Source organism: Panthera leo, chromosome C2 (assembly GCF_018350215.1).
Source record: "Panthera leo isolate Ple1 chromosome C2, P.leo_Ple1_pat1.1, whole genome shotgun sequence".
Classification (NCBI taxonomy): Eukaryota; Metazoa; Chordata; class Mammalia; order Carnivora; family Felidae; genus Panthera; species Panthera leo.
Genome location: NC_056687.1, coordinates 124,742,941 through 124,770,658, shown reverse-complemented (window position 1 = coordinate 124,770,658; position 27,718 = coordinate 124,742,941). Strand labels below are relative to the sequence as shown.

General features: G+C 42.1%; 1 protein-coding gene across 3 annotated transcripts; it reads right to left on the bottom strand.

The window, feature by feature from the left end:
• Nucleotides 1-17,086, bottom strand: A4GNT (alpha-1,4-N-acetylglucosaminyltransferase). 3 transcript variants are annotated; one of them, XM_042903380.1, is made up of 5 exons: nucleotides 16,809-17,086; nucleotides 16,177-16,247; nucleotides 15,075-15,230; nucleotides 8,163-8,641; nucleotides 1-1,577 (listed from the first exon to the last, which is right to left on the bottom strand). In XM_042903380.1, exons 4-5 carry the CDS (start codon nucleotides 8,571-8,573, stop codon nucleotides 963-965), a joined length of 1,026 nt encoding a protein of 341 aa, XP_042759314.1. In that variant the 5' UTR covers nucleotides 8,574-8,641; nucleotides 15,075-15,230; nucleotides 16,177-16,247; nucleotides 16,809-17,086; the 3' UTR covers nucleotides 1-962. The 3 variants fall into 3 exon arrangements, with proteins under 3 accessions (XP_042759314.1, XP_042759316.1, XP_042759315.1); XM_042903382.1 differs by lacking the exon at nucleotides 16,177-16,247; XM_042903381.1 differs by lacking the exons at nucleotides 16,177-16,247; nucleotides 16,809-17,086 and adding an exon at nucleotides 16,271-16,634.
• Nucleotides 17,087-27,718: the final 10,632 nt, after the last annotated feature.

Here is a 27,718-nt window from a genome sequence, read left to right as displayed (position 1 = left end):
TTAGTTTCTCTATAAAAAGGACCCCAGAGAGCTCCCTTGACCTCTTCCCCTATACGAGAATTCTACAATTAAAGTGCCCTCTGCCACCAGAAGAAGATCCTTACTAGAACCTGACTGTGCTGGCACCCTAATCTTGGACTACCAGCCTCCAGAACTGTGAAAAATAAATTTCTGTTGTTTATAAACCACCCAGTCAGTGGTACTTTGTTACTGCAGCCCAAACTAACTAAGACAGAACCATGTCTGCTTGATCCAGCAGTATTTTCAGCAACTAAATCAGTGCTTGGCACACAGAAGGGGCTTGGTTAATATTCATTGACTGAATTCACTAATGAATATCAAAGTCAGGATATCAAGACTCTTTGGCCCAAGATCAGAAATCAAGACTCTTTGTCCCTGGTCCATTCTGCTGAAATTAATCTAACAGAAGTAAATTTAACAGGTAGCAAAACTGTTAGCTGCCTCTCCTAACACCCATTTTCTTCTCTTCCTCCTTAAATTTTTCAGCATCTCTTGCAGTGAGTGAGTGAGATGTAAAGGCAAGTGTTACACAGTACTTATAGGAAGTTTTCATAAAATAAAGGAGGGGTACGTTCCTCCTTCCTTCATCCTGCTGCCTGAAATGCAGACATAATGGGCTGGATACCAAGCAGCCATATAGACCAGGGGCTATGGACGCTAAGGATAACAAACAAGAGAGATGCAAGAAACCTGGGTCCCCAGTGACCACAGTGACCACACCCCTGCCTCTGAATCGCCTGCCTTCAGACTTCTTTTACATGAGAGAGAAATAAGCTTTTATATTTTATACACCAATGGTCTTTGGGATTTTTGTATTATAGACAGAGAAAGCTGAGCTTAAGCGATACGTGAGTAAACCCCCCCACCCCTGGGGAACGTGGACATGAGCTGCACGCTGGCACTCCAGGAACCGGTTCTATAACATAGAGCCAGTGTGGGCTCTATTTGTTACCTGGACCCACCTCCCCAGTCACTGATCCCTCTGGGCTTTGAATCAGGTCCCTGTAAGTCCTGGGACAGTGCTTACGGCAGAGATTTTCCACCAGCGTGTTGCTCCCTCTAACCACAGTCCTTCCTTCGTTGTTCATGTAGTTCCACAGATGCAGGGCGTAGGAGTCATTGAAGCTCAGGTCTTTGTCCCAGACTTCATAGTAGCGCCTCCACTCTGGATAGGAGATGGGGTAAAATCTCTGAGGGTGTAGGAAAGACAGGTTCAAACACCTGAAATCACTCACCTCCTGGAAGTCTCTAAGTTTGCACCACAGTCTCAACATCCTCGTCATCAAACTGGGACCCTGGTTGCCCCAAATGTCTGAATTGTAGTGTTCGACAAAGTTTTCCATGCACTCCCACAGGAAGGGGTGGTGGGGGAGGAATCCAAACACCCCGTTACTAGAGTACTGAGAAGACTGTGCAGCCAGAAAGTTCTCCTCAGGGATGGGCCGGATGGAGATGACATCGGTGTCCATGTAGATGCCACCATATTTCCAGATGATGGCCAGGCGGGACGCATCTGAGCTGACGTGGAGCCAGTTGCTCTCCACACTGGCATTGATCTGCAGGAACACGTGCAAATCAGCCACAGCAGCAGGAGAAAAAGGAAGGGTGTCACAACGTGAGGCCAGCCCACGGTAGCTGAGGACAAGGAAGCAAGCCAGCTTCTCGAAAATCTGCTTACAAAAGCCCAATTTTACAAATTGACCAAACTTACCTCCACCCCAAAATTTGCCTGTAAGTGAAAAGTTTACAGCAACCAGTGTCAATGGGAAGACTTTGCAAGCTTTTAAAGAATTCATGAATTTGGTTTTTGTTTGTTTTTAATTAAAGCAGTAGAATGGTAAAGAAGAAACCCTGAAGGGATTTCACAATAAACCATATGAGCCATTTTCAGCAGGGTGTAGTTTAACCACAAATATGAAACTGTGAAGCAGGAATTTTTTGAGTCCTAGAAATGCTAAAAACTAATAAAGAAAAAGTAAACTAGGAAACTATAGAATAGATCAATATGTATGCTTCTTGAGAAATTGGTAAAAGAATCTTAAAATGCATGCATGCCTTCTTTCACTAATTATTTCCTTTAATGATATTCATTGAGGCCCTTATTTCCTTTAAAAAAATTTTTTTTTAACATTTAGTTATTTTTGAGAGCCAGAGAGAGAGCACAAGTGGGGGAGGGGCAGAGAGAGAGAGAGAGAGAGAGAGCCAAAATTGGAAGCAGGCTCCAGGCTCTGAGCTGTCAGCACAGAGCCCGACGTGGGGCTCAGGCCCACGAAGTGTGAGATCATGACCTGGGCCGAAGTCAGACACTTAACCGATTGAGCCACCCAGGCACCCCATTGAGGGCCTACTTTCAATGTGCCAAGCTCTGTTATAGCTGCTAGGGAGAGAGCAATGAACAGACAGACAAAAAATCCCTACCTGGAGGAGATAGACGATAAATAAATCAATATATAATATGTTAGGTGTTCACAAGGACTATGAAGGAAAAACAGCTGGGTGAAGAGGATATGAAAGGAGCAGGGTGGAACACTATCTTACCTTGGGTTTCAGCAAGCTCAAGGGCCCTGAGGTAGGAATACAATCACTGTGTGCAGAAACAGAGAACAGAGTAGTGTGGCCAAAGCAGGGCAGTGAAGGACAGGTAGGAGATGAGAGCAGAGAGGGGTGGGTGGAGAGGGAGGATGGATCACGTAGACTGGAGTTATCTGAAGACTGAAATTACTTGAAGGTTTAGAAGAAAGGAGTGATGTGACCTGACTCAGTCTTGAAAGGGTCCTCTGTGGAAAACAGACAGGGGCAGGGCTTGGGAGGCAGCAAAGGCAGAAACACAGAGGCAGGTTAGGAGGGCAGATGAAATGGTCAGATCCTAGGCACACGGTAAAGATGAAGAGGGTCAGGGTGTGGATGGATTGGATGTGGAGGGGGAGAGAGGAGTCGAGGATGACTGCAAATGCTAAAAAAGGGAGCAAAGCAGAAAGTGACTCTAAAAAGAATAAAAAACAATCATTATAAATGGCAATAAAAACTAATCACTATAGACAGCAACCTTCTCAAATGGAATGCTAAAAGTTTGAATAGAGAAAACAAAATAGATTTTTCTGGATTGAAACATATTGATTAAAAGATTGAAATAGAGACAACTGGACGACCCTAACACTTGATCTCAGCTCAAGTCTTCATCTCAGGGTTGTGAGTTCAAGCCCCACGCTGGGCTCCACACAGGGCATGGAGCCTACTTAAATAAATAAATAAATAAATAAATAAATAAATAAATAAATAAATAATTTTTTTAAATCAATTTTGAGAGAGAAAGAGAAACACTAGCAAGGGAAGGGCAGAGAGAGAGGGGGGGACAGAGGATCTAAAGTGGGCTCCACGCTGACAGCAGTGAGCACCATGTGGGGCTCAAACCAATGAACCATCAGATCATGACCTAAGCTAAAGTCAGACGCTCAACTGACTAAGCCACCCAGGCGCCCCAATAAATGAATTAAAAGTAAAGAAAGATTGAACAGGGGCGCCTGGGTGGCTTGGTCGGTTAAGCGTCCGACTTCGGCTCAGGTCATGATCTCACGGTCCGTGAGTTCGAGCCCCGCGTCGGGCTCTGTGCTGACAGTTCAGAGCCTGGAGCCTGTTTCGGATTCTGTGTCTCCCTCTCTCTCTGCTCCTCCCCTGTTCATGCTCTGTCTCTCTCTGTCTCAAAAAAATAAATAAACGTTAAAAAAAAAATTAAAAAAAAAAAAAAAAGATTGAACATAAACATTTGGCATTTGACAAGGTAAACATTCATTTTTTTTTTTAAGTTTATTTATTTATTTAGAAAGAGAGGGAGAGAGTGTGCCTGGGTAAGGGGCACAGAGAGAGGGAGAGAGAATCTCAAGCAGGCTTCGCACTACACTGTCAGGACAGAGCCCAACGTGGGCATGAACCAGGAGATCATGACCTGAGCCGAAAACAGGAGTCAGATGCTTAACTGAGTCACCCAGGTGCCCTGACAAAATAAACATTATTTATTTATTTATTATTTATTTATTTATCTACTTATTTATTTTTTAATAAACATTCTTTAAAACTCTGCTAAAGGGAGGCACCTGGATTGCTCATTGGTTAAGCATCCAACTTCGACTCAGGTCATGATCTCACAGTTGGTGAGTTTGAGCCCCGAGTCAGGCTCTGTGCTGACAGCTCAGAGCCTAGAGCCTGCTTCAGATTCTGTGTGTGTGTGTGTGTGTGTGTGTGTGTGTGTGTGTGTGTCTGCCCCACCCCACTCATACTCTCTCTCTCTCTCTCTCTCAAAAATAAATAAACATTAAAAAAAAAAACCACTTAAAAAAAAAAAACTCTGCTATAGGGGCACCTGGGTGGCTCATTTGGTTAAGCATCTGACTTTGGCTCAGGTCATGATCTCACAGTTCATGAGTTTGAGCCCCGCATCCAGCTCTGTGCTGACAGCTCAGAGCCTGGAGCCTGCTTCAGATTCTGTGTCTCCCTCTCTCTCTCTGTCCCTTCCCCACTCACACTCTGTCTCCCTCTCTCTCTCTCAAAAATAAACATTAAACAAAAAAAAAATTTTTAATTAAAAAAAATCATTGCTATAAAGCCAAATGAAGGCAAGACAATTAATACTTTGCAGGAATCTTTACACAAATTGTTAACATCACAAAATTGTATACAATTGCTGAAAACCTCATAAATAATAACAGCCAAAATTTATCAAAAACTGTTCCAAGCTCTTTATAATCTACACAAATGCTCAAAGACTGATATTATGATTATTCCCATTTTTCAAGTTAAGAGATAAAAGAAACAAGAAATTCAGTAATTTGTCCAAGGTGAGAGACGCAGAGGCTGAATTTGAACCCAGCCAGTCTGGCTCCAGAGATCCACTCATTCAAAAAAAAAAATAAGGTTTTGGTAAAAATAAGTAAAATTGATTATTTGGTAAATTGGTGAGTGTTAGTGAACAGATACATAGGATATCAAAAGCCACATGAAATCACAGGAGGAAGAAGCCTGCCTTTTTGTGGGCATTGGACTAAATCTACCTAAAACACAAAAGCTCCCACAGGGGTGAGCTCCAGGAAGGGGATTAGGATTCTGACTGCTCATCCCCTTCCTACCCCACAGTACGCAACCCCAGACATCTTTAAAGGCTACAGTTGTCAAATCAGTGCAGCAAACCAGCAAGTGATGGCACATTAGGTCATCCCCAATGGAGCAGAACATGCCACAGACCAGCACCCCAAAATTATCATGGTGTGATCACTGCAGATGCATGGCTTAGTGCAGTACCCTGCGGGCTCAGATGGGGCAGACACTTAAGGGTTCTGTGTCCCAGGGCCCACCTTGTTCCTAAAATTCAACCTTGTAAAATTGAGGTACAGCTCAGAAGACCCAGGCTGTGCTCTATGAAACATCAGCTCTAAGAAAACATTTATGTCCTACTGAAAGAGGTGTTCATGCTCAAATAAGTTTGGAAGATTCTGGTTGAATCAAATTACTGTTTCTTTAGTTCAGAAGTACAGAGGCTTTAATCTCTTCATGTACGTGATTAGTCCGTGAGGGAAAAATTTTTTTACAGTGTATAATGCAGCATCTCACCTTCCAAAACAATTTGAGTAGAAATTTATTTGTGTAAGGAGCGTAACACAGTTTAGGTAATGTTAGTCTAGCCCAGCTGTGGGGAAAGTAGGCCAACAGACTGCTGTTCTTGTTTAGATCTCCTGGAACACCCTCTAGCAGGCTAGCCCTGAGAGGGCCAGGGACCTAGCCAGCATGTCCCCTCCAGGGACTCTCTCTGCTGCCACGGCCTGCCTTCCCAGCCTGTGGCCTGTCCTGCTTCTTCCGAGGGGCCTGCGCTTGTCATCAACTATTTGTTGGGACCCCTGTGCTGGCAGCTGCCGGTAAAATCTCAGTCTGATGAGCTGATTCATCGCCTCCTGATGAGTCTTAATTTGAGACTTGCAGGCTCTTCAGGACAAGAGATGGGCACCCTGGTTATGGAAGTCACATGGAGCCAAAAGTAAAACTGGCCACTTCCCCCACATGCCTGTTGCTTAGTCCAGTAAATGTCTCCAGATGACAGTAAGTAGGCTCAAATGTGTCCTCCACCCAGGAAAGCACACACTCAGTCCCCAGGTGAATGAGGCAGGGCATGACAGGAGTTTTCATTTTTTATATATAAATACTGTAGTGGACTGAATAATGGCCACTCAAAGACCCCAGGTCCTACATCCCAGAACCTGTTAATGTTAACGCATTTGAGAAAAGGGTCTTTGCAGATGTGATCACATAAAGGATCTTGAGATGGGGAGATTATCCTGGGTTGTCCTGATTTGGGCCCTAAATGCTATCACAAGTATCCTTTAAAGACAGATGTAAAAATAAAAAAATTAAGAAAACAAAACAAAACAAAAAAACAGCCACATCTTAAACTCACCAAGTTGTGCACATTACATATGTCCAGCTTTTATATGTCAGTCATTCGTCACTAAAGTGGTGAAAGAAAGAAAGAAAGAAAGAAAGAAAGAAAGAAAGAAAGAAAGAAAATGTAGTGGGAAAGTTCACACACACAGAGGAAAAGGACATGTGCAGATCTCCACTGGAAGGGTTTTTCCTAAGAGCTTCCTTGGGAACTGGGGCCCTGCCAGCACCTGATTTCCATTCGGTGAAATGGATTTGGCACTTTTGGCCTCCATCACCAAAAAAGAACAAATCTCTGTTGGTTTAGGTCACCAAGTTTGTGGTCATTTGATACAGCAGCCATAGGAAACTAACACAAGTACCGCCATAATGGCCTCAATATTGCCTCTTGGCCTGCAAAGCCTTAAGTATTCACCGTCTGTCCCCTTTACAAAGTATTTACCATCTGACATTTGGTCTAGCCTATGATTAGAACTTAGAAAGGACTTTACAGGATAAGCAAATGGTATAATTTTGATGCCAACTTTTAAATTACTTTTTTGTTTTTAAAATAATTAAAGCTATACAGAGAAAGACAGATACCATATGTGTTCACTCTTATGTGGATCCTGAGAACTTAACAGGAACCCATGGGGGAGGGGAAGGAAAAAAAAAAAAGAGAGAGAGAGAGGTTAGAGTGGGAGAGAGCCAAAGCATAAGAGACTCTTAAAAACTGAGAACAAACTGAGGGCTGATGGGGGGTGGGAGGGAGGGGAGGGTGGGTGATGGGCATTGAGGAGGGCACCTGTTGGGATGAGCATTGGGTGTTGTATGGAAACCAATTTGACAGTAAATTTCATATATTAAAAAATAATAATAATAATAATTGTATTTATAAAATTAACTTATTCTCATCACTAAATGCACTCCCCCAATCCAATCACACTAACACACCTATTATTACTGTGTGTTGTGTATTTTCTTCAGGATTTTTTCTTCCATGTGGTTGGGGGGAACGGTGGTACATAGGTAAATCATTACAATTACATTCTAATACAAGTGTATTTATTCCATATTGTGTTGTAGTCTTCATAAGATGTCACGGCTAAAGCCTGCATAGTGGAATCATTGAGTGGTTGTACTATAATTTCCTTAAGCATTATCTGATTGTGGGTCCTCTGTGAGAGAAATATTTAATTGGAATGTTATTTCCTTATTATACTATGTTGCTAAGATGAAGATTAAAAAATTCCCAAGAGCTCCTGGCATGTCTTGGTTGTATCTCAATATAACCCAATCTCATATAGCAGCACCCCATCTGATTTTTCATGAGTTCACTATTTACATCATCTTCAAGTTAAATATTGCCTCATTTCCCATTCAAATGCAAAAAAACAGTTTAACACAGATGGGTTTAAATAAGTGAAAAATAAGTGATTATACTCCCATAAAAGTTACCAAAACTCATTCATTAAGAATGGTCTCAAGAGAAGCATAGTTCCTAAGAAATAAGGCTGGAAGCAAAAGACACCAGGCTAGAGATAAAGCTAACTGAAGTCTCTCCTGCTTGTTTGAATCAGGACTCAACCCTGTACAAAGAAGACCAGGGTCTGGGTTCTGGTCCCATCTCTGACACTGAGTCCTTATGCTCAGTTTACCTATTCAAAATATGAGGAGATTGGACTCATTTTTTGTGGTACCTCCCAACACTGACATTCTAAGATTCTCTGAACACTTACATGAGTGTACCATGAACGCAATGGTGTGTCTTCAAACAGCCTTTTCATATCCAAAGGGAAGAGGAAAACATTGTCTATGGCTGAGAGGAGGGAAAAGGCTGGATAAGTGGAGTTTGAGGGCAGCCGTGTGGTGGTGTTGAGACCCTTCATGAAGAACACCACGGGCTTCTCTGGGTAAGTCTTGGCAGCAGATTCCACAGCACAAGAGACCAGAGGCGTTGGCTCCATTCTCTCTGAGGTCTCTATGAACACAATGCCATGCCCATGGCCCAGGAGGGCTTCCAGGTCTTGCTGGGCCTTTTGAGGAGGAAGGCAAGAGAAGAGACAGCTGGACTTCAGGCTGAGTTGGTAGAAGAAGACACAGGCAAGCAGCAGGACGGCCGACAGGAAGAACTGGAGCTCCTTCAGCATGTCTACTCCTCTCTCCCACCTGCTCCTTTAAATCAACACGGCTAATTACAAAAATACATTCTCCAAACCTGATCAAGAGAGCACATAAGAAAATGATGCATGAATATCACTTCTAAGTTTTGATTGTTTAAATCCTCAATGAAATATGATCAAATCAGGTACAATAATATTAACGAGAAAAATGCAGTCATTAGGGTTTATCGGAGGAATTTGAGGATGATTCGAAACAGGAAAATAAGGTAAATACAGGTGGGAAGATGGCGGCGTAGGAGGACGCTGAGCTCACCGCCCTGCTGATCACTTACATTCCACCTACACCTGCCTAAATAACCCAGAAAACCGCCAGAAGACTAGCAGAACAGATTCTCTGGAGCCAAGCGTAGACGAGAGGTCCACAGAAGAGGGTAGGAAGGACGGAGAGGCGGTGCGCGCTACACAGACCGGCGGGAGGGAGCCGTGGGGGGGAGGGGCAGCCCGCCAGCCAAGCAGAGCCCCCGAGTCTGGCTGGCAAAAGCAGAGGGGCCGGACGGAGTGTGTTCTGACAGCAAGCAGGACTTAACATCTGGAAGGTTATAAGTTAACAGCTCTGCTCGGAGAGTGGGAAGGCTGGAGGGCAACGGGAGAGAGAGTTGTTGAGGCCTAGACGACAGAGCTCAGCTTGGCGGGGAACAAAGGTGCTCGCCAGCGCCATCTTCCTCACCCATCCCCCGGCCAAAATCCCAAAGGGAACCAGTTCCTGCCAAGGAACTTGCTTGCACCACGCAAACACCCAACACTGTGCTTCTGCGGATCCATCCCTCCGGCGGCGGGTCTGACTCCCTCCCGGTGCTGCAGGGCCCCTCCCAAAGTGGATCACCGAAGGAAAAGCGAGCTGAGCCTGCCCCTCCCGCCCCTGTGCACTTTGCCAATTCACCCCAGCTAATATGCCAGATCCCAGCACCACGAGCCTGGCAGTGTGCAAGTAGCCCAGACGGGCCACGCCACCCCACAGTGAAACCCGCCCCTAGGAGAGGGGAAGAGAAGGTACACACCAGTCTGACTGTGGCCCCAGCGGTAGGCTGGGGGCAGACATGAGGTCTGACTGCAGCCCCGCCCACCAACGCAAGTTATTCAAGACAGCACAGGGGAAGTGCCTTGCAGTTCCGCACCACTCCAAGGACTATCCAAAATGACCAAACGGAAGAATTCCCCTCAAAAAAACTTCCAGGAAATAACGACAGCTAACGAACTGATCAAAAAGGATTTAAACAATATAACAGAAAGTGAATTTAGAATAATAGTCATAGAATTAATCGCTGGGCTTGAAAACAGTATAGAAGACAGCAGAGAATCTATTGCTACAGAGATCAAGGGACTAAGGAACAGTCAGGAGGAGCTAAAAAATGCTATAAATGAACTGCAAAATAAAATGGAGACAACCACGGCTCGGATTGAAGACGCAGAGGAGAGAATAGGTGAACTAGAAGATAAAATTATGGAAAAAGAGGAAGCTGAGAAAAAGAGAGATAAAAAAAATCCAGGAGTATGAGGGGAAAATTAGAGAACTAAGTGATGCACTAAAGAGAAATAATCTACGCATAATTGGTATTCCAGAGGAGGAAGAGAGAGGGAAAGGTGCTGAAGGTATACTTGAAGAAATAATAGCTGAGAACTTCCCTGATCTGGGGAAGGAAAAGGGCACTGAAATCCAAGAGGCACAGAGAACTCCCTTCAGACGTAACTTGAATCGATCTTCTGCACGACATATCATAGTGAAACTGGAAAAATACAAGGATAAAGAGAAAATTCTGCAAGCAGCTAGGGATAAACGTGCTCTAACATATGAAGGGAGACCGATAAGACTCGTGACCAATCTCTCTACTGAAACTTGGCAGGCCAGAAAGCAATGGCAGGAAATCTTCAATGTGATGAACAGAAAAAATATGCAGTCGAGAATCCTTTATCCAACAAGTCTGTCATTTCGAATAGAAGGAGAGATAAAGGTCTTCCCAAACAAACAAAAACTGAAGGAATTCATCACCACTAAACCAGCCCTACAAGAGATCCTAAGGGGGATCCTGTGAGACAAAGTACCAGAGACATCGCTACAAGCATGAAACCTACGGACATCACAGTGACTCTAAACCCGTATCTTTCTATAATAACACTGAATGTAAATGGACTAAATGTGCCAACCAAAAGACATAGAGTATCAGAATGGATAAAAAAACAAGACCCATCTATTTGCTGTCTACAATAGATTCATTTTAGACCTGAGGACACCTTCAGATTGAAATTGAGGGGATGGAGTACTATTTATCATGCTACTGGAAGTCAAAAGAAAGCTAGAGTAGCCATACTTGTATCAGACAAACTAGACTTTAAATTAAAGATTGTAACAAGAGATGAGGAAGGGCATTATATAATAATTACAGGGTCTATCCATCAGGAAGAGCTAACAATTATAAATGTCTATGCGCTGAATACGGGAGCCCCCAGATATATAAAACAATTACTCACAAACATAAGCAACCTTATTGATAAGAATGTGGTAATTGCAGGGAACTTTAACACTCCACTTACAGAAATGGATAGATCATCTAGACACACGGTCAATAAAGAAACAAGGGCCCTGAATGATACATTGGATCAGATGGACTTGACAGATATATTTAGAACTCTGCATCCCAAAGCAACAGAATATACTTTCTTCTCGAGTGCACATGGAACATTCTCCAAGATAGATCACATACTGGGTCACAAAACAGCCCTTCATAAGTATACAAAAATTGAGATAATACCATGCATACTTTCAGACCACAATCCTATGAAGCTTGAAATCAACCATAGGAAAAAGTCTGGAAAACCTCCAAAAGCATGGAGGTTAAGGAACACCCTACTAAAGAATGAATGGGTCAACCAGGCAATTAGAGAAGAAATTTAAAAATGTATGGAAACAAACGAAAATGAAAATACAACAATCCAAACGCTTTGGGATGCAGCAAAGGCAGTCCTGAGAGGAAAATACATTGCAATCTAGGCCTATCTCAAGAAACAAGAAAAATCCCAAATACAAAATCTAACAGCACACCTAAAGGAAATAGAAGCAGAACAGCAAAGACAGCCTAAACCCAGCAGAAGAAGAGAAATAATAAAGATCAGAGCAGAAATAAACAATATAGAATCTAAAAAAACTGTAGAGCAGATCAATGAAAACAAGAGTTGGTTTTTTGAAAAAATAAACAAAATTGACAAACCTCTAGCCATGCTTCTCAAAAAGAAAAGGGAGATGACCCAAATAGATAAAATCATGAATGAAAATGGAATTATTACAACCAATCCCTCAGAGATACAAGCAATTATCAGGGAATATTATGAACAATTATATGCCAACAAACTGGACAACCTGGAAGAAATGGACAAATTCCTAAACACCCACACACATCCAAAACTCAATCAGGAGGAAATAGGAAGCTTGAACAGACCCATAACCAGTGAAGAAATTGAGTCAGTTATCAAAAATCTCCCAACAAATAAAAGTCCAAGACCAGATGGCTTCCCAGGGGAGTTCTACCAGACGTTTAAAGCAGAGATAATACCTATCCTTCTCAAGCTATTCCAAAAAATAGAAAGGGAAGGAAAACTTCCAGACTCATTCTATGAAGCCAGTATTACTTTGATTCCTAAACCAGACAGAGACCCAGTAAAAAAAGGCCAATATCCCTGATGAATATGGATGCAAAAATTCTCAATAAGATACTAGCAAATCGAATTCAACAGCATATAAAAAGAATTATTCACCATGATCAAGTGGGATTCATTCCTGGGCTGCAGGGTTGGCTCAACATTCACAAATCCATCAACGTGATACATCACATTAATAAAAGAAAAGATAAGAACCATATGATCCTGTCAATCGATGCAGAAAAAGCATTTGACAAAATTCAGCATCCTTTCTTAATAAAAACCCTCAAGAAAGTCGGGATAGAAGGAACATACTTAAACATCATAAAAGCCATTTATGAAAAGCCCACAGCTAACATCATCCTCAATGGGGAAAAACTGAGAGCTTTTTCCCTGAGATCAGGAACACGACAGGGATGTCCACTCTCACCGCTGTTGTTTAACATAGTGTTGGAAGTGCTAGCATCAACAATCAGACAACAAAAGGAAATCAAAGGCATCAAAATCGGCAAAGATGAAGTTAAGCTTTCACTTTTTGCAGATGACACTTTTGCAGATGATATTATACATGGAAAATCTGATAGACTCCACCAAAAGTCTGCTACAACTGATGCATGAATTTAGCAAAGTTGCAGGATAAAAATCAATGTACAGAAATCAGTTGCATTCTTATACACTAACAATGAAGCAACAGAAAGACAAATGAAGAAACTGATCCCATTCACAATTGCACCAAGAAGCATAAAATACCTAGGGATAAATCTAACCAAAGATGTAAAAGATCTGTATGCTGAAAACTATAGAAAGCTTATGAAGGAAATTGAAGAAGATATAAGGAATGGAAAAACATTCCATGCTCATGGATCGGAAGAATAAATATTGTCAAAATGTCAATACTACCCAAAGCTATCTACACATTCAATGCAATCCCAATCAAAATTGCACCAGCATTCTTCTTGAAACTAGAACAAGCAATCCTAAAATTCATATGGAACCACAAAAGGCCCCGAATAGCCAAAGTAATTTTGAAGAAGAAGACCAAAGCAGGAGGCATCACAATCCCAGACTTTAGCCTCCACTACAAAGCTGTGATCATCAAGACAGCATGGTATTGGCACAAAAACAGACACATAGACCAATGGAATAGAATAGAAACCCCAGAACTAGACTCACAAAAGTATGGCCAACTAATCTTTGACAAAGCAGGAAAGAATATCCAATGGAAAAAAGACAGTCTCTTTAACAAATGGTGCTGGGAGAACTGGACAGCAACATGCAGAAGGTTGAAACTAGACCACTTTCTCACACCATTCACAAAAATAAACTCAAAATGGATAAAGGACCTGAATGTGGGACAGGAAACCATCAAAACCTTAGAGGTGAAAGCAGGAAAAGACCTCTCTGACCTCAGCCGTAGCAATTTCTTACTTGACGCATCCCCAAAGGCAAGGGAATTAAAAGCAAAAATGAACTACTGGGACCTCATGAAGATAAAAAGCTTCTGCACAGCAAAGGAAACAACCAACAAAACTAAAAGGCAACCAACGGAATGGAAAAAGATATTTGCAAATGACATATCAGACAAAGGGCTAGTATCCAAAATCTATAAAGAGCTCACTAAACTCCACACCCAAAAAACAAATAATCCAGTGAAGAAATGGGAAGAAAACATGAATAGACACTTCTCTAAAGAAGACATCCAGATGGCCAACAGGCACATGAAAAGATGCTCAATGTCGCTCCTCATCAGGGAAATACAAATCAAAACCACACTCAGATATCACCTCACGCCAGTCAGAGTGGCCAAAATGAACAAATCAGGAGACTATAGATGCTGGAGAGGATGTGGAGAAATGGGAACCCTCTTACACTGTTGGTGGGAATGTAAATTGGGGAAGCCACTCTGGAAAACAGTGTGGAGGTTCCTCAAAAAATTAAAAATAGATCTACCCTATGACCCAGCAGTAGCACTGCTAGGAATTTATCCAAGGGATACAGGAGTACTGATGCATAGGGGCACTTGTACCCCAATGTTTATAGCAGCACTCTCAACAATAGCCAAATTATGGTAAGAGCCGAAATGTCCATCAACTGATGAATGGATAAAGAAATTATGGTTTATATACACAATGGAGTACTACGTGACGATGAGAAAGAATGAAATATGGCCCTTTGTAGCAACGTGGATGGAACTGGAGAGTGTTATGCTAAGTGAAATATGTCATACAGAGAAAGACAGATACCATATGGTTTCACTGTTATGTGGATACTGAGAAACTTAACAGAAACCCATGGGGGAGGGGAAGGAAAAAAAAAAAAGAGGTTAGAGTGGGAGAGAGCCAAAGTATAAGAGACTTAAAAACTGAGAACAAACTGAGGGTTGATGGGGGGTGGGGGGAAGGGGAGGGTGGGTGATGGGTTTTGAGGAGAACACCTTTTGGGATGAGCACTGGGTGTTGTATGGAAACCAATTTGACAATAAATTTCATATATTGGGGAAAAAAAACAAGAAAATAATAATTCATTCTTTTGAGTGGCCCATAGAGCAACAGGCATGAAGAGCATCTACACATGAGCTATTGTAGAAATTTCTCTGGGGGCGCCTGGGTGGCTCAGTTGGTTAAGCATCCAACTTCCACTCAGGTCATGATCTCACGGCTCATGGGTTCAAGCCCTGCATCAGGCTCTGTGCTGACAGCTGGGAGCCTGGAGCCTGCTTCAGATTCTGTCTCCGTCTGTCTCTACTGCTCCCACTCCCCCCTCTCTCTCTCAAATATAAATAAACAATAAAAAATGTATAAAATAAAAAGGAAAGAAAGAAATTTCTCTGAAGTTTACCTCAAGTTGTCTAGTTTCAGTCTGCAGGGCTTCAGAAAAAGGGGCAGTTTTAGTTCTCAGTGATTCCAGGTCAAGAGAATGGGAGAAAACTGGAAACCTTCATTTGGAGAGTCATAGCCAGGCACTTGAGGAAACCAGAAGAATTCAGGATCCAGCCTGATTTTATAGGCAAACAAACATTCAGATTCAGAACTAGAATCTAACATCTATGAAAGGTGTGTTGTTGAAACTTAATTTTTGTCCCTAAAAGCACCCTCATTTCTGTCGAAGGTAGCAAAATTAAAATTAATTCATTTGTAAAATAAGTCCATTTTTTAACAAATTTGTCCTATTTATTTTCATAAACATAGCAAGAATAGTGATTGTCCATCTGTTTTTAAAAATGTGCTTTGCTCAAAGTTTTTATAAGGAATTTCACATTGAACTTTTATTTTTCTATATTAAATATAATTTACTGTCAGATTGGTTTCCATACAACACCCAGAGCTCATCCCAACAGGTGCCTCCTCAATGCCCATCACCCACTTTCCCCTCTCCCCCACCCTCCATCCACCCTCAGTTTGTTCTCAGTATTTAAGTCTCTTATGGTTTGCCTCCCTCCCTCTCTGTAACTTCTTTTTCCCCCTTCCCCTCCCCCATGGTCTTCTGTTAAGTTTCTCAGGATCCACATAAGAGTGAAGACAAATGGTATCTGTCTTTCTCTGTATGACTTATTTCACTTAGCATAACACTCTCCAGTTCCATCCACATTGCTACAAAGGGCCAGATTTCATTCTTTCTCATTGCCCAGTAGTATTCCATTGTGTATGTAAACCACATCTTCTTTATCCATTCGTCAATTGATGGACATTTAGACTCTTCCCATAATTTGGCTATTGTTGAAAGTGCTGCCATAAAATTGGGGTGCAAGTGCCCCTATGCATCAGCACTCCTGTATCCCTTGGGTAAATTCCTAGCAGTGCTATTGCTGGGTCACAGGGTAGATCTATTTTTAATTTTTTGAGGAACTTCCACACTGTTTTCCAGAGCGGCTGCAGCACTTTTAACTTTTAATAGCCTCTTAAGGCCAGAAGCCCAGCCAAATACTTGCCATCAGACTCACCTGCAATACCTGTAGATTTGGGTGAATTTCTCTTCTCCTGCAGTCCCCAAAATATCCTGAGGTTCCTGCACCTGAAGTGATATTCTTTACTTACCTGGTAAGGCTCTTGGGAACTCTATAACCAGGGTATCAGGCTAACATTTCCAAGGGACTTTACTGGCTTCATAAAGTTAATCTTAGTTCCTTAAACCTGTCTGGTCATATCTGAATCTATGCAGGTGTCTCTCAAATATGACATTCTAGTTAAAGACTTGGTACTGTAGCCAATGTTTTCAGTGGTGTCCTGTTACAAGGAAAACAGATTCTCATTGGATGTATGTAAATGACTATAATTGCCAAGTGAGAAAGAATACTCATTTAGAGTTTCTGAATTCTGGAGGGTTCAGATAGGGAGAAAAGATAAATGTTTCTATTTGCTTACAAAGGAATATTTTATCAAATTCTATTAAGCCATAGATCTTAAGAGAAAAGGTTTTCCTAAATCTGGAAGAGCAAACATTAGAGAACATTAGAGAGTATTTTAAACAAGAGTCATAAAAACTATAATCATCTTTTTCAATTCACTTTGTCTCATGTTATTAATTCTTGTTCTGTCTGAATGCAGTTTTTCCATTAGTTCTGAAAATTCTTACCCAGTTTAGTTTTATGATCTTAAAGATATCGGAATCCTGTGCTCATCAAAAGTCCTTTTTGTGAATCTCCTTGAAGCTAAAACACATTTGCAAGAGCATAACTGCAATGACAAAAGACTCAAAAAATGGCCATGGTTAAAAGTCTGACAACATGCCCTAAAATGTAGTTGACAAGGAAATGTGGTTATTTTTGTGACACACAACATTTAAATCAGTAAAATATCAAATGATGACATTATACCAGGATATAGTAAAACTTTAGGAATTTTAGGTGGCTTAGTCGGTTGGGCATCCAACTTCAGCTCAGGTCATGATCTCAGTCTGAGTTCAAGCCCCGCATCCGGCTCTACACTGACAGCTCAGAGCCTGGAGCCTGCTTCAGATTCCATTTCCCTCTCTCTCTGCCCCTCCCCAGCTCACACTCTGTCTCTCTCTCAAAAATAAAATAAAAACATAAACAAATTTTTTTTTAACTTTAGGAATTTTATATAATGCAACAGCATTTACCCACATGATATAACCTAAGACAGTTTATCATCATTTGTTTGACAATACTTCCCATGTAACTTAACAAACCAAATAAGCCTAACTAGTCAAAAAGACTTCATTTAGAATTTGTATTTGGGGGAAAGTTTGTTAAAAACCTCAGAAGGTTCTAAAGCATTTTCTTAAACAGGATTAGAGATCATTACAAAACTTAAACCTTAATTAATCTGTTTAACATAAGTGGCCATAAGAGATTCTAAAAGCAAATACAGATTACACAGTTGTTATCAAAATTTAGCTCTTTTAATATTGAGAAGTTTTAAATTTCTTAGTCAAAAATTAAAAAAAACTAATGAAGACAGAACATAGAACTTTGTTTTTTCTGGGCAGATAAAGAGAAAAACTTTGCTGATAATTTCTTATCAAGAACAGGCCACCAATCCAAGAAAACTTAGTCTTTTTAACAGAGAGAAAAAACAAATTCCAATCTTGTACTAGTATGTATTTATTTATTTATGTATTTATTTGTTTATGCTAGTGTACTTTTAAAATTCATTCATTCCATGTGGTCCTGACCACATGTAAAATTCTTTTCCGAAGATTCTCCTTCACAAACCTTTTATAATTTTCTTTTTTTCATTTTGATTTGTCCTAAGTTTCCCCTCTAAATAACCAGCCTCATTTCAGAGCAAAATTACTTTTTTTCCCTCAACAAAAATGTATCCTCATTCCTTATACCTTTCTTATAAATTTCTCATTTTCCTACATTCAGAGTTACTTTTGTATCATTTTCAAGTCTCGATCACATTTATCAGAATTTTAATTCTTAAAACCTTCAGTCTCCAGTGAAAACTAAGTTTCTTAGTCCTCTTTTATAAAACAAATCTAATCACAAGGTGGCATTAATTAGTCATTTTCCATTTGCCAATTAGAACACAGCCAGTTTTGTCCAAATATACCCAAAGCAGCAGCAATAACTAAACCTAATGAAGCCCAGAGTACCTCTATGATCATTGATTCCTCAAAAAATTGGGGGCTTCCCTGATTGAACCAAATGGCTTTCTAGCATCTGGTTGTTTAGTCTTCCAACCGGCTTTCTCTAACTGTGTGCCCAAAAAAACTAATTCAGACATGTCCAAAGAATCCCATTTGGGCCATCTGAGACTCAGGTTATCCTTAGTTAAAATTTTCCATATTTTAAGTAAGCACTTGCCAGTAGAGGCTCCATGCATGTTGTACATAGAAGGGTCATCAGACACTTCTGCTAGGCTTGCAACCACCTGAAAGCACCATTTGGCCTGAAAAAGCAAGGGTTCCCTTCTCTTTGGAGCTGAGTGATTCAGTCTCTCATATTTCTAGCCAGAAAAATTTACTCAAGCCTTATATTAATAACATCAAGTAGCATACTGCCAAATTAAAATAACCAACCCATTGACTCTGACCCCTCTAGGTTACTCCTGCCTGGACAACATTAGCTCAACATCTCAAACAAACAGCTCAAATAAAATTCAGTACCATTAACTCCAGTTGCTGAGGTCCGGATACCATAACTCACCCAATACACATGCGAGGTGCTGAGAACTTGGAGAGGCACAAAGGGCCCGTGCTGGTAGAGGGCCAAGTTCCAGGGGACCTCCAGGTGATCTCACAAGGGTTGCTCTGATATCCTGCTGACTACGCCAAAAAATGTTGATGCAAATTGAACAAACCTTTTAGAATTTCTAAAAGAAGAGGGGCGCCTGGGTGGCTCAGTCGGTTAAGCAGCCGACTTCTGCTCAGGTCATGATCTCGCGGTCCGTGAGTTTGAGCCCTGCGTCGGGCTCTGTGCTGACAGCTCAGAGCCTGAAGCCTGTTTCAGATTCTGTATCTCCCTCTCTCCGACCCTCCCCCGTTCATGCTTTGTCTCTCTCTGTCTCAAAAATAAATAAACGTTAAAAAAAATTAAAAAAAAAAAAAGAATTTCTAAAAGAAGAGAAAGAGTTTTATTTGAGCCCAAGTTAGGACAGCTGCCCAGGATATACAATCTTCACAAAGAAGATAGTGCTCTGGCACAGGCACATTTGGGACAGGATCATGTACATCTTCTACATTAAAAAGTTACAAATCATTAGACAAAAGACATTTCAGAAAGTTGCAGACCATATTCTAACCTTCTAGCATATGCAGGGCTGTATGACTTTAATCTTATGGGAACCAGGGAGGGTTTTTTTTTCTTTTCCTTATCTTTATGTTTGGAATGCTCCTTTTTGATTATTTTTAAACAAATCAGATGTACATTGTGTGCTCAGGGCAGAAATGAAGCCCATACCCTGAGATTTTGCCAAGTCATTTTGACCTTAGTAAATGTTAAAGTATAGCTTCCCTGGGAGCCCAGGAGCAGGACCTACAAACATTAAAAGTTGAAAATTTCCTTTATTTTATTACCTTTAATCCAGGAACTTGCAATGAGCCAACACCTGAGGTCTTAGCAATGACAACAAATTTTTCCTGCTATGCTTTCTGATAAATCACCACCTCCTCAACCAATTCAACAACGGGGAAGTCAATCATTGGCAGAAGATCAACACCAAACACAAAAATTCCAGAAGCTTATCCCTTTACTAAGTTCCCCCAAATGCAGAGACTTAGGGAACATAAGGGGTTTTTGCAATCTATCAGGTGACTCACACACTAATCCTGCCTACTTATTGATCTATCAGGAGGGTTATAAGGCAGCCATTTCACCTGGAAGAAACATACAGCACAACCCTGGAACTGGCAGAGCATGTGCCTGGGCAGTCTGCTTCAATCGAAATCATGGGCAGAGACTTGGGAAGGTTTCTTCACTAGACACCCCTGTAAACTGATTCTAACCATGCAAACACAAGGTTTGATTAAAAGAAAAGGAAAGCCATCACCACAAATAAGCAATGGACAAATCCCAGTAGTCCAAGGACCTGGTGATCTGGAATGGGAATTGATTCCCAGTTTCAGTTAAGTCAGTTCAGGAAGGATGCTTTTGCCCTGAGGTTCCCCTTGTGGTATATGAACTCCTGGCAGTCTCAGGAGATCAGCTTTATCACCCTCCCTGGATGCAGCAGTCCCCACGTCTTCCATGATCCCGTCCCTCTCCTGCTGTCTGCTTCCCAACGCCCCTGGCATGAGCACCTAGTAATCCTTTTTGGAGCCATCCTCTGCTGAGGGAGTCACATATCCTCAGCTCAGAACCTTCTCTCAGCCATCAACAGGTATCCTCAGTTCCCCCTGGATGCTCTAGTGTGAACAGAGAGGTCCCCTCCAGAGCAGGCTTTGGATTCTGACTCAGGTCCTACATCCAGGAAGGTAAAGCTGTCCCACTCGTCTATGGTTTCTGGTTTTCTATGTGTCCCCAGCTCCCCAGGACAGCTTTCTAGGTCTCCATGCACACCTTCTTCCTTTGGAACTGAGTTTATTCTCCAGACCTCATCAATTCTTGGTTCAGGGTGGCTTGGCCTGTTTCCAGGGTTCCCTAGCATTGGATAGATTGGTTTTCTTTCCTTACAAAAGGCAGGCCAGAGCAGAGCTCCTGCTCCCCACTCTGGAGTGAGTAGAGGGCTCCATTTGGGGGGAGTGATACATTTCTAGTGTCTGTATCTCAGGTACTCACATACCCGAGTGCCTTCTGACTGCTTGCACAGTGACCAAAATCACTGAACAACTGGTTGAGACAGAGAGCAGGAAGTAGCTGGTAGTCTTTGTCACAAAGATGAAAGTGAGCCTTGGTGATGCACTGAAATACTAAGCATGAAAAGTAGGACCTGTCTGACCAAGAACCAAGTAGAGGTTATGATGGACAGAGCACTGAGCTTGGAGTCATGCCTCTACCTGCCCCAGGCTTAGTGCACCAGGAAGTCCCAGCTCTGCCTGGAGCCTCATCTCTCTTATGCGGTGTGGAAAATAAATGACCTCAGGCTCAGGGTGAGGATGAAAGGGCTCTCTGTAAGGCAACGAAGCAACTTGCACTTTCCACCATGGTAAAGAAGGGAAAAATAGAACACTATTACTGTGGATGGTATTTGGACTCCCTGATGACAAATACTAAGTTGTTGGTCGCAGATGAATGAAATCTATTTCCCAGTAAACATTTAAGAAGGAAAGCCTCAGCCCGTGTGAGGGGGAGAAAGCACATGCAGAAACCAGCAGTCAGTCACTGGGACCTGGGGCCTTTTAGAGCCACAGCCTGAGGTCCTTTCTAACCCTTTCTGAGGAGGCCTCCTGTCACCTGAGTCACTCTACCAGAAACCTCCCAGAGCCCCCATATCCTTCCCTTCAGTCTTCTCTCTTCCTTTTTGAGCAGAACTGCCTTTCCTTCCTCCTGTTCCCCTTTCTGCCGTGTCTGGCCTGTGCCACACTAACCTTCTGTGTTTGTGGTCAGGTGCCCCAGCTGCAGCTCCCAACCAGACTCCACAGATCCCTAGAGGCTCCAAGGATGGACTTCAGGAACGCCTGAAGCCTGGGGCCATAGCTCATATCAGTAGCTTTACCCTGGATGCTATTTATCCATAGCTTCTCCTACAAGTCACCTACATGTCTCTGTTCTTTGACCCTCTGTGACATTACCTCAGTTCAAAATCCCTCCAAATATCTTCACCACACAATCTCAGGCCTTCTCCAGCCAGCCAAGCAGCCCCTGGGGACCCCAGTATAGATATCTGAGTAGACATGTACAAAGAGCTATTTATCTTTGAAGAGTGGATGCGTCTGAACACACAGGTGACAGCCACATGTGTATCCAAATAGCGTCTACTTTCCTAGGAGTTTCTACCACTTGTGAGAGATGCTTTCATTTTCTCCGTTGCAATGTAAGCCAGACTTGGTCAGTCCCATGGGCTATGAAGCCTGGTGTTTGCTGCTAAGTAATAAGACCTTAGGAAATGTGGATTGTTGTAGACCCAAATAAATGAGCAGGATGGGGGGTGGGGGGACTCTGAATCCAGAGTTCTTTGCATTTTACAATGCTGTTCTTTGGATGTTTGGAACTAGCACCAAAAAATAAAATAAAATAAAATGTAGTACAAGGAAAAAAAACCACAGAACTGTAGCAGAACTTTCCCCAGCTTTCTAGCCTTATGGATAACTTCTGATAACTTCAACTGTAAATAGTTCAATGTTTGGGCCTAAACTCCCTCTGCCATAAAGGACTCACTGTATTGAGAAGGAAAAGTTAAAGGAATTTTTAACAATCAATGTTTGTTGAATTGAATTACACGTGAAAAGCACACTTCTCAATTCTGTAGCTTCTTTCAACTCTGATTTACTGTAAGAAGGAAATACTCAAGCCCACAATACTTGTCCTATTTACTTTGGAACTTTGGAGACCACAGTTCCGGTTTTTAACTTATTTGTTAAGCAAGGGAGACTGATAAATGTGTTAAAGCATTCAGTTCTCAAGAGGACAAAACTAATACACACAGTCCTATCTTATCAACAGTGCTAATTCCTTTCACCACTGTTGTGAGACTGGAACAAAGACTGGAGTGTTGGGTTTACATGAATAGTGAGGCAATAGCTGGACAGAGCCAGTGCACAGCAGAGAGAGAAATAATCTATAGCCCACCTCTTGGGAACCCATGGGAGAACAACCGAAGCACATTAAGGAGCGATATTATCAATATTAAGTCTTGAAAACAAATTTTTTTATTAAAAAATCGGTGAGTCCGTGCCAGAGAAGTTCCCTTTGTCTCATCGCGATATTTTAAACCATTCTGCATTTTTTAAGAAAATTGTTCTAGCTTTGTGTTTCTGGAGATAATGCTTTTTGTTCTCTACTCAGTCGTACTAATTAAACATGCTTCTGTTTACAAAACCTTACTTGGCCATCAAGAATGTGTTTCTGGGCTCCTTCGGGAAATTACTGTATTTGCACATGTGATTTCCCCCCTTTTAAAACTTATTTGCAATTAAAAGAAAGGGTAGGGATGAAGGCAGGGAAAGGAGAGAAAATAATTGTTCTCAGTGAAACAATTTCAAGCTAAAGAATCTGAGTCTGCAAGAAGCCTGCAGAAAACAGTGGACCAGTCTGAGAGTGGAGGACTGAAGGCATTTTGATATTACACTCTCTAAGTCAGTATTTTGTTTCTTCTTCCTGTAATGACTTGGGAGCCATCTATGCCCAGTGTTCACATGGCACGGGAACTCTATGAAGACTGAGTGGCCATGAGAATCAGCATTTCCCAATATGGCTGAAAGAAACTGTTCTGGACTGAATGTTTGTGCCCCCACCCACCACCACTAAAATTCATATGATACAGTCTTAATCCCCCTGTGATGGTACTTGGAGGCGGGGCCTTTCAGAGGGAATTGGGTTTAAATGAGGTTAAGAAGTTGGCATCCTTTAAGAGAGGAAGATGAGATCTCTCTCTCTCCATGAGCTTGCACCAAGGAAAAACCATATGAGGACATGGTAAGAAGGCAGGATATATATAAACCAGAAAGAGGATCCTCACCAGGAACCTAACCTGCACCTTGATCTTGGATTTCGCAGTGTCCAGAACTGTGAACAGTAAACGTCTTCTGATTAGGTTACCAGTGCACAGTATTTTGTTACAGCAGCTTACCTGAGACAGAAACCTCAGAGTAAGCTTCTCTCTGATTCCCTTCCATATATTTTCATGAGAATCTGTTTTTGAGCCATAAGTGAGGTTGGAACTTCTCTTAAGATTTGAAGAATTGAAACCAGGCCTCCAATGGGGAAAGGACAACTTCATTTGCAACAGAAACCCATAGTGGGTGAAATTGTCCTCCTTGCCTGAGACCTCTCTGCTTTCCCTTCCTTTTGTCCTTCCACACAGCTCTTTTGTTGTTTTTTTTTTTAATGTTTACTTATTTATTTTGAGAGAGAGAGAGAAAAAGAGAGCATGAGTGGGGAAGGACAGCAGGAGAGGGAGAGAGAGAATTCCAAGTAGCTTGGCATGGAGCTCGATCCCAGGAACCATGAGATCATGATCTGAGCCAAAATCAAGCAGACACTTAACCAACTGAGCCACCCAGGCACCCCCCCATACCTCTTGTTTGTCCTCTTGATATACCTTCTGTCTTTAAATGGAGACCCCCTGGTTTCCCTTTTCTCAGTGCCTAACAGTACCACCATGTGACCAGTACTCAAGTTAGGAAAGCAAGGGGTCATTCTTAACTCTTCCCTTGCTTACCGTAACTCTCTTGTACAAGCTATGTTAAGTCCTCCAAGGAGCAGATACCAGGACAAGATTAATTGTACAAGAAGTTATTAGTGTATGTGTCTGTGTGAGAGAAAATAGGAAGGGAACTGTGTGAGGCTGGAAAGCTGAAAAAATCCCAGTAGGAGTCTGAAAATCTTGGGTGGAAGTGTCCTAGGCTGACGGCTGTCCTTGTCTTTGGCAGGTTCACTAGTGTCATCAGGGAATCCTCAGAGCACTCAGCCATTAGAGGAGAGCTATGTCTCCCAGGAATGAGTCTATTTCAGGATTCTTGTGACATCAGTCACTGGAAGCCCATGGGAAAAGTGGCCTGGACACAACTCAGCAGTGCATTTCACAGAGCAAGAGCTGGGCCTTTGGTCAGTTATACTTCCTCTGGTTGGAGGTCTGTGAGGCACATCCTCATGGCTGCCACAGTGCACCCCATGAGCTGCACAGATCTACTTCTCCACATAGTTTCGGGGAGCAGGGCTTCCATGGTTCCCACAGGCCTCTCTTCCCGGGGGTGGGGAGGAACTAATAACAAAGAGGTTAGAAAGATGAACTACAGCCCCTGTCACTGTAGTTGACCTCAAGGCTACAACGTGTCCACTCCCTCCTCCAACATCCATTCTGAATTCCCTTCACCCTCAAACATCATCTTGTCACATCTTGGTAGCTTAGCTTGTTGGGCAACTCATGATTCTGTAGTGCCTGAATCCTTGATAGTCATATCCTTTCTCAGTTCAAGGTTGCAGCACATGTCTGTTCACAGTTACAATGGGGCAAAAGAGGACCAGGAGGCCCCAAAGCGGATCTCTTACTTTCCATACATACCATATTCCTTCCTGCTGCTAGTGTGTAAAAGCAGCCTGACCTCCTCCTGCTTGTCAGGGTCAATTATCTCCACCAACATAACTGTTCCTTTTAAGTTGCTGGTCCCTGGGCACAGGAAGCCCAGCGCCTTGCAGCAGTCTGTATTTCAATGACACCCTTGCAGTATCATCTGGCAAGAACCTGTCCTATCTGGGATCAGAACCTCCAACATTGAAGAGCCCAAAGTTGCAATGACAGCACAAAACCCTCTGACAGGCCATTAGGAATGGTGACCAGTGGAGCCACTCCTATATACACTCTTGATTCGTAGATCCATGGACTCTTCCTCTTCAGAACAGAGCACCATATACTGGTTTCTGACTGATATAATTATACTGTGTTTTGAAGGATGGCACCTCATTCTCTCCATGTTTTTCCAGGCTAGCATTTCATCTGTGCCTTTGGAAGACTCTTCCACAAATCTCCCTCAGGATGGTGCAATATGTGATACAAACAATAGATCCTATGGTGATGGACCAACTCCGACACCTCCTTCACTGTAAAGTGAGTCCCCTGGTCAAAAGCTGTGGTGTGTGAGATTCCATGCTTGTGGATGAGGCATTCCATAACCCCAGCTAGTGCTATAACTGAAGATTTGCAGGCAAGAAAGGCAAACTCCTATCTGGAATAGTCGTTCCTGTGGGGACGAACCATTGGCTTGTCCAATGCAAGGGGCCTGATATAATCAACCAACTGGGCACCAAACAGCCAGTTGGTCTCCTCAAGAAATAGTGCCATATCAAGAACTCAGTGTTGATCTCTGTTGCTGACAAGTTGAACAAACAGAGACAGCAGTAGCTAGATCAGTCTTGGGAAGTGGGGGTCAATGCCGTTGGACGAATACAGGACCTCTATGTTTGCCACCATAGTCATTTCATTCATGTGCCTAGCATGCCAGTATTGGGCTAGTGACCAATCACTAGACTGTCAGCAGTTCACCAGTGTTCCTGTGGGGTATCTCACTGTTGCTTTAGTTTGCACTTCTCTGATAACTGATGAGTTGAGAATTTCTTCACATATGTTAGCTATTTGTTTTCCTCTTCTGTAAGTTGCTTTTTCATGTGCTTTGCTCATTTTACTGTTGGGTTCTCTGCCTTTTTCTTGTAAAATCCATAAATTCCTTATAGAATCTAGATATTAGTCTCATGTTGGTTTTAAACACTGCAACTTTCTTTTCCCAATATGTCCTCTGGATTATTTTGTCTTTGGTATCTTCTGTCTAACAAATATTCTTGGTTTGATGCAATAAATACAACAGTTCTTCTGTTGAATGATTTGTGTTTGGGAGATCCTATCGAAGAAGACTCTCCTCATTCCTTAGTCACAAAGATATTCTCCTACCTCTTTTTTCTCTTTCTCCTTAGACTTCATAGCTCACATTAAGTTTATTCATCCATTTCTTTGTTCATGGTGAGATGTGAAGAATGATTTTTCTTTTTCTCCTTGTAGTGAACCAGTTTCCCCAACATCATCTGCAACACTCTTCATGCTTTTGTCATGGTGTTGTCATATCAACACTATCATATAGCAAGTTACCATATGGATGCCCCCATATTTCTGACTCTGAGTTTTCTCTTTTGTTCCAGTGGTCTATTGTTCTGTTCCTGTATCTGTACTTCTTTTTTTTTTTTTTAATTTTTTTAACGTTTATTTATTTTTGAGACAGAGAGAGACAGAGCATGAATGGGGGAGGGTCAGAGAGAGGGAGACACAGAATCTGAAACAGGCTCCAGGCTCTGAGCCGTCAGCACAGAGCCCGACGCGGGGCTCGAACTCACAGACCGCGAGATCATGACCTGAGCAGAAGTCGGCCGCTTAACCGAGTGAGCCACCCAGGCGCCCCGGGGATATCTGTACTTCTTAAATTCCATTGGCTTTTTAGGTAGGTCTTAATCTGTGGTAGGTATTGAAGGACCCACTCCCTTCTCTGATTTTCCCACATGCCTTTGGAGCAGTTGCACTGACAGGACAGAATGACCAGAGAAGCGATGACTAAATGCTTGTCCCTAGAACAGTACGATAGAAATGGAAAGATAAACAACAGGTCAAAAGTTGTGGCTGGATGGCACATATTCTTGGGAAAATTTTTAAAGGAAAAGGAAGAGAAGGAAGAGGAGATGGAAAAAAAGAAAGATACAGCCACAGCTTTCCAGGGGAAAAACTGAAGAAGAATTTAAATTATATAGGAGGAAAAAAGACAAACTATTAGTGGAAATGATAGTCTAAAGGAAATCCATGATGTGGTAAGAACATAAATGTCTCAAGAAATTTCAGCAGGACTCTGGAAAAATGGCAACAGCAGCATAATTTTTGAATCTCTCAAATCCCCACATAAAAGCAGAAGGAAAAACTAAATTGTTAAACCAAAATCCCACA